Here is a 6,792-nt window from a genome sequence, read left to right on the forward strand (position 1 = left end):
CCCGAGTGGCGCAGCGGTCTAAGGCACTGCATCTCAGTGCTAGAGGTGTCACTACAGACACCCTGTTTTGAATCCAGGCTGTATCACTCCGTGATTGGGAGTCCCATAGGGCGGTGCAGAATTGGCCCAGCGTCATTTGGCCGGTGTAGGCCATCATTCTAAATAAGAATTTGTTCTTAACTGACTTGCCTAGTTAAATAAAGGTTACATTTAAAAATGTAACAAGTAGTGGGGGGAACAAAAACTAAATGGTAACATTGTATCATAATTACATAATCAAACACGAATAAAGATTACATCGTTTGACCATATGTTGTAAATGTAGAGGTTAGGCTACCTAAGCATTTTGTATGAAACAATATGACAAAACGTCCAGTCCAGCTGAATTATCACTACGGTCACTTTAACAGGATGACCTGGAAGTGCATCATGTTTGCCGGTCGTAAAGCGTTTTCTTTTCCGGTGGCCTCAGCGGTAGTGCGAGCGTGGATTTGATCTAGGCTCACTAAAATTATTATAAAATGAGTGTCCCAGCATTTATCGACATAACCGAAGAGGACCAGGTACGATTTAAGTGTTTTAGTAATAGTTTAAAAAAAGAATGAGCACACTCATGTCGATATGTAACGTTACGACAAATGGTGACATGCCAGATAACATTAGCATGCTACCGTTAGCCATATAATGAGTCAATGCCAATGACTATGATCAGTACACTAGCTAGTTAGCCTAGCTGTTTGTTAGCTAGTATGCTAACATTACAGCTGGATCCATTTTCACCCCCAGTTAAATGGATCTAGATCTCTTTGTAAACTAGCTATATCCCCGTGACTTGTGTTTACTTAATGCAACGTATTGCCAGCTGATGCATTTGTTTTACACGTAACTAGGAATGTACATTAGGTAACTAGCTAACAGTTAGTTGCAGTCTACAACATCAATGTTTTCAATGTTTGCATCCGATGTAGCTAGCTAACTGGTTAGAATAGTTGACTAGCTTTGGATGAAGACACAAGCTAGTTGTAATGTATAGATTAACTGCCAGCTGTACGGCTTGGAGAAGGAAAATACGTCATTGTGCAGCCTTAATCAAATGTACAATTGAAATATCTTTAGTGACAGCTGTTAAGTAGTGCATGTTTTGTTATTGGACTAAGTGTCATCGCTGTGTCTGTAGTTTAATCTGGGGTGTAATCATTAGTCTGATTCCGTTAAACTTTTTACAACGGAAAACATGTACTGTTTACTCAAGGAACCAAACAGAAGCAAATGGGAAAGGACCCAGTAGAAACTGTAGTTTTAGTTGCAGAACGTTTTACGTTTGGTTTCACAGACAAAATGTTTCGCAACGGAATCTGACTAATAAATACACCCCTGTTCTTTTATAACGTGTTGTTGTTGACAGGCCTCAGAGCTCAGGGCCTACATCAAAGCCAAAGGAGCAGAGATCTCAGAGGAAAACTCTGAAGGTGGTCTCCATGTGGACCTGGCTCAAATCATCGAGGCCTGTGACGTCTGCCTCAAGGACGACGATAAAGGTGAGTGACACCAGGGAAACGCTAACCTATAGCCAGTGGCACTTCTAAAGGACTGCTCACATTGGTGACATATCCATGTAGAGAAGGCAAACATGCCCAATGCATCTACAGATACACCTGTCTGCATGATGTCAGCACACACATGAACTGTAAACTGTCCTCTCTCACGCTTGTCTTTCTGTCTGTCAGCCCCTCCCCCTCATTGTCTTGTTCCCTTAATTCATCTGCTGTTTCTACCTCTGCTGTTTTCCTTTCCATCTCTCTACCACTTATGTTTGTTTTTCTGTTTCCTCCTAAAAGTGGCTGGTATGAATGAGTCTTGAATGGTGTCATTGTGATTGATAGTTGTCTCTCTCCTCTGTAGAAGTGGAGAGTGTGATGAACAGCATAGTGTCGCTGCTACTCATCCTGGAGACGGAGAAACAGGAGACCCTGATCGAGAGTCTGTGTGAGAAGCTGGTCAAGTCCCGAGAGGAGAGAGGCCTTCCCTCAGGATGCAGCTGTAAGTCCACACACTCATCTATCTCTGTTCTCTACTAGTCTCCCTGACCGGTGAAGTATGCAGCCACCCACTAGATGTCTGGAGCACCTGGACATAGTGAATGAAGTCAGCGACCCAAGATTTGGGTTTATTTATGCACTATGGAAGAAGTGGGACCCTTGTGAACACTAACCGTAAGCCATGTCTTAATGGTCAAGTTAACGTGTAGGGTTTTGGTTGTGTAGGCTGAGTAACCTGTTCCATGGTATGGATGAGACGGCCCCAGTGAGGTACACAGTCTACTGCAGCCTCATCAAGGTAGCAACCACCTGCAACGCCATCGCTTTCATCCCCACGGACCTCGACCAGGTACGCTCACCGTGCACACTCGCCATATACTGTCACTCTCACCGTGCACACTCGCTATATACTGTCACACTCACCGTGCACACTCTCCATATACTGTCACACTCACCGTGCACACTCTCCATATACTGTCACACTCACCGTGCACACTCTTCATATACTGTCACACTCACCGTGCACACTCGCCATACACAGTCACACTCACCGTGCACACTCGCCATATACTGTCACACTCACCGTGCACACTTGCCATATACTGTCACACTCACCTTGCACGCTCACCATATACTGTCACTCTCACCGATGTGCACACTCACCATATACCGTCAATCTCGCCGTGCACACTCGCCATATACTGTCACTCTCACCGATGTGCTCATCCAATCCGCTCAGACCACACTTTACCAGTCACATGTAAGGGCTCTGCAGGAACAAGACATTGTAGAGGAAGGATGATTGATGTTTCCATGGCTCTGCTTGTGTGTTTGTGGTTCAGGTGCGTAAGTGGATCACAGACTGGAACCTGAACACAGAGAAGAAACACACACTGCTAAGGCTGGTGTACGAGGCCCTGGTCGAATGTAAGAAGAGGTAACTAACTACACACAGCCTTGTGGTGTCTTCGACACAGTCTGGTGCCTGGTGGCGTCTTCGGCACAGTCTGGTGGCGTCTTCGGCACAGTCTGGTGGCGTCTTCGGCACAGTCTGGTGGCGTCTTCGGCACAGTCTGGTGCAGTCTTCGGCACAGTCTGGTGCAGTCTTCGGCACAGTCTGGTGCCTGGTGGCGTCTTCGGCACAGTCTGGTGCCTGGTGGCTTCTTCGGCACATTCACTCTCTGTTATAATTGTTTATTTTTTCATATTTTTCTAAAAGTAATTCCTCAGTACAATGGGATATGTGTTGTGTATCTGCAATGTTTGTATTTTTCTTGAGCTGGTTCTTGTGTCACTGAGTGTATGTGTTCCTCTGCAGCGAGGCTGCAGCTAAGGTGATGGTTGAGCTGCTGGGGAGTTACACAGAGGACAACGCCTCACAAGCACGTGTTGATGCCCACAGGTACATACATACACACCTCTATCCTACCATCATAACTACAAGATCTGACACGTGACTGGCTGTCTTTGCTGTCACTCACCCCTCTCTGGTTCCTCCCCCCAGGTGCATTGTACGAGCCCTGAAAGACCCCAACACCTTCCTGCTGGACCACCTCCTGGCCCTCAAACCTGTCCGCTTCCTAGAGGGAGAACTCCTGCACGACGTGAGTACTGAAGCCCAGCTCGGGGAACAGCTCATCCTGCTGTTAACAAGGCCGTGACATTTGAACTCTGAGGATTTAATAGGTTCATATGAATCCATTCATAACAATGATGCTACATTATTACCTGGTTGTTTTAACAGTGACATACACTTCTCTCGCTCTCTCTCCTTCATTCACAGCTCCTAACCATCTTTGTGAGTGCAAAGCTAGCTGCCTACGTGAAGTTTTACCAGAGCAACAAAGACTTCATCGATTCCCTCGGTGAGTGATCAAGACTCAATGGGGCTACCTCGCGGCTAGTGACCTGACTGCAGAGATCAAATCCCCCGGGGGGACACACCCTTCCTAGCCTAAATCGCTGACCTCTGTGGATACAGGGTTGGAATGTGTGTGTCAGCAGTGTCTCTCTGTCCACACACACACTGCTGAGAACGTAGTTGTCCAATTAGCATGGTTGGTCCTCCCACATAAGTCAGGTGGTATTGGCTCTCACTGCAGACATGGTGGTGTTTGTGTTAATATGCCTAGTCACTGTAGTTCCACACTGCTGGGCACAGAGGCAATTAGCCAAGGGACCCTCCCTGAGTCAAGTGGAATTGAGTGTGCTTGTGTGTTCATCACAGAACGATTACCTCTTGGAGTTTCCCTCCAAGGTCGACCTGAGACTTTGAACCGTAGTCAGTTACATTCATCATCACCCAGCCAACTGACAATTAATGTGCATTCAGTAATTATAGTTAATGATCTCATGATTAATGGTACCTAAGAGTTGGTGACCTGTCATTGATTGATATCTATTTCATTGTCATGTCTTGTTATTCCTTTATTTTAATAACTCTTCCTGTCCCCAGGTGTCAACCATGATGTTAGTCCTGTCCCCAGGTGTCAACCATGATGTTAGTCCTGTCCCCAGGTGTCAACCATGATGTTAGTCCTGTCCCCAGGTGTCAACCATGATGTTAGTCCTGTCCCCAGGTGTCAACCATGATGTTAGTCCTGTCCCCAGGTGTCAACCATGATGTTAGTCCTGTCCCCAGGTGTCAACCATGATGTTAGTCCTGTCCCCAGGTGTCAACCATGATGTTAGTCCTGTCCCCAGGTGTCAACCATGATGTTAGTCCTGTCCCCAGGTGTCAACCATGATGTTAGTCCTGTCCCCAGGTGTCAACCATGATGTTAGTCCTGTCCCCAGGTGTCAACCATGATGTTAGTCCTGTCCCCAGGTGTCAACCATGATGTTAGTCCTGTCCCCAGGTGTCAACCATGATGTTAGTCCTGTCCCCAGGTGTCAACCATGATGTTAGTCCTGTCCCCAGGTGTCAACCATGATGTTAGTCCTGTCCCCAGGTGTCAACCATGATGTTAGTCCTGTCCCCAGGTGTCAACCATGATGTTAGTCCTGTCCCCAGGTGTCAACCATGATGTTAGTCCTGTCCCCAGGTGTCAACCATGATGTTAGTCCTGTCCCCAGGTGTCAACCATGATGTTAGTCCTGTCCCCAGGTGTCAACCATGATGTTAGTCCTGTCCCCAGGTGTCAACCATGATGTTAGTCCTGTCCCCCATGGTGTCAACCATGATGTTAGTCCTGTCCCCAGGTGTCAACCATGATGTTAGTCCTGTCCCCAGGTGTCAACCATGATGTTAGTCCTGTCCCCCCCAGATGTTGTCAACCATGATGTTAGTCCTGTCCCCAGGTGTCAACCATGATGTTAGTCCTGTCCCCAGGTGTCAACCATGATGTTAGTCCTGTCCCCAGGTGTCAACCATGATGTTAGTCCTGTCCCCAGGTGTCAACCATGATGTTAGTCCTGTCCCCAGGTGTCAACCATGATGTTAGTCCTGTCCCCAGGTGTCAACCATGATGTTAGTCCTGTCCCCAGGTGTCAACCATGATGTTAGTCCTGTCCCCAGGTGTCAACCATGATGTTAGTCCTGTCCCCAGGTGTCAACCATGATGTTAGTCCTGTCCCCAGGTGTCAACCATGATGTTAGTCCTGTCCCCAGGTGTCAACCATGATGTTAGTCCTGTCCCCAGGTGTCAACCATGATGTTAGTCCTGTCCCCAGGTGTCAACCATGATGTTAGTCCTGTCCCCAGGTGTGTTTTATGATGTTAGTCCTGTCCCCAGGTGTCAACCATGATGTTAGTCCTGTCCCCAGGTCTCAACCATGATGATGTTTTATTGACTGTCTTCCTGTCCCCAGGTCTCAACCATGATGTTAGTCCTGTCCCCAGGTCTCAACCATGATGTTAGTCCTGTCCCCAAGTCTCAACCATGATGTTAGTCCTGTGTTTTATTGACTGTCTTCCTGTCCCCAGGTCTCAACCATGATGTTAGTCCTGTGTTTTACTGACTGTCTAGTCCTGTCCCCAGGTCTCAACCATGATGTTAGTTTCCTGTCCCCAGGTCTCAACCATGATGTTAGTCCTGTCCCCAGTCTCAACCATGATGTTAGTCCTGTCCTGTCCCCAGGTCCTGTCCCCAGGTCTCAACCATGATGTTAGTCCTGTGTTTTATTGACTGTCTTCCTGTCCCCAGGTCTCAACCATGATGTTAGTCCTGTGTTTTTACTGTCTTCCTGTCCCCAGGTCTCAACCATGATGTTAGTCCTGTCCCCAGGTCTCAACCATGATGTTAGTCCTGTGTTTTATTGACTGTCTTCCTGTCCCCAGGTCTCAACCATGATGTTAGTCCTGTCCCCAGGTCTCAACCATGATGTTAGTCCTGTGTTTTATTGACTGTCTTCCTGTCCCCAGGTCTCAACCATGATGTTAGTTTTCCTGTCCCCAGGTCTCAACCATGATGATGTTGACTGTCTTCCTGTCCAACCATGATGGTCCTGTCCCCAGGTCTCAACCATGATGTTAGTCCTGTGTTTTATTGTGTTTTCCCCAGGTCTCAACTGTCTTCCTGTCCCCAGGTCTCAACCATGATGTTAGTCCTGTGTTTTATTGACTGTCTTCCTGTCCCCAGGTCTCAACCATGATGTTAGTCCTGTGTTTTACTGACTGTCTTCCTGTCCCCAGGTCTCAACCATGATGTTAGTCCTGTGTTTTATTGACTGTCTTCCTGTCCCCAGGTCTCAACCATGATGTTAGTCCTGTGTTTTATTGACTGTCTTCCTGTCCCCAGGTCTCAACCATGAT

At 47.3% G+C, this 6,792-nt stretch overlaps 1 protein-coding gene across 1 annotated transcript; it reads left to right on the top strand.

Annotated features, from left to right (window-relative positions):
• Nucleotides 1-414: 414 nt before the first annotated feature.
• LOC124025633 (eukaryotic translation initiation factor 3 subunit M-like) lies at nt 415-5,815 on the top strand (the record flags this gene model as incomplete). The annotated part of the gene is given in 10 exon segments (XM_046338977.1): nt 415-563; nt 1,406-1,538; nt 1,903-2,007; nt 2,010-2,040; nt 2,265-2,388; nt 2,882-2,976; nt 3,358-3,441; nt 3,544-3,643; nt 3,823-3,904; nt 5,805-5,815. Coding segments are annotated over 10 exon segments (807 nt in total), but the record flags the coding sequence as incomplete, so codon positions are not given.
• Between the last annotated feature and the right edge of the window lie 977 nt (nt 5,816-6,792).

This window comes from Oncorhynchus gorbuscha, unplaced genomic scaffold, assembly GCF_021184085.1.
Source record: "Oncorhynchus gorbuscha isolate QuinsamMale2020 ecotype Even-year unplaced genomic scaffold, OgorEven_v1.0 Un_scaffold_2317, whole genome shotgun sequence".
Lineage (NCBI taxonomy): Eukaryota > Metazoa > Chordata > Actinopteri > Salmoniformes > Salmonidae > Oncorhynchus > Oncorhynchus gorbuscha.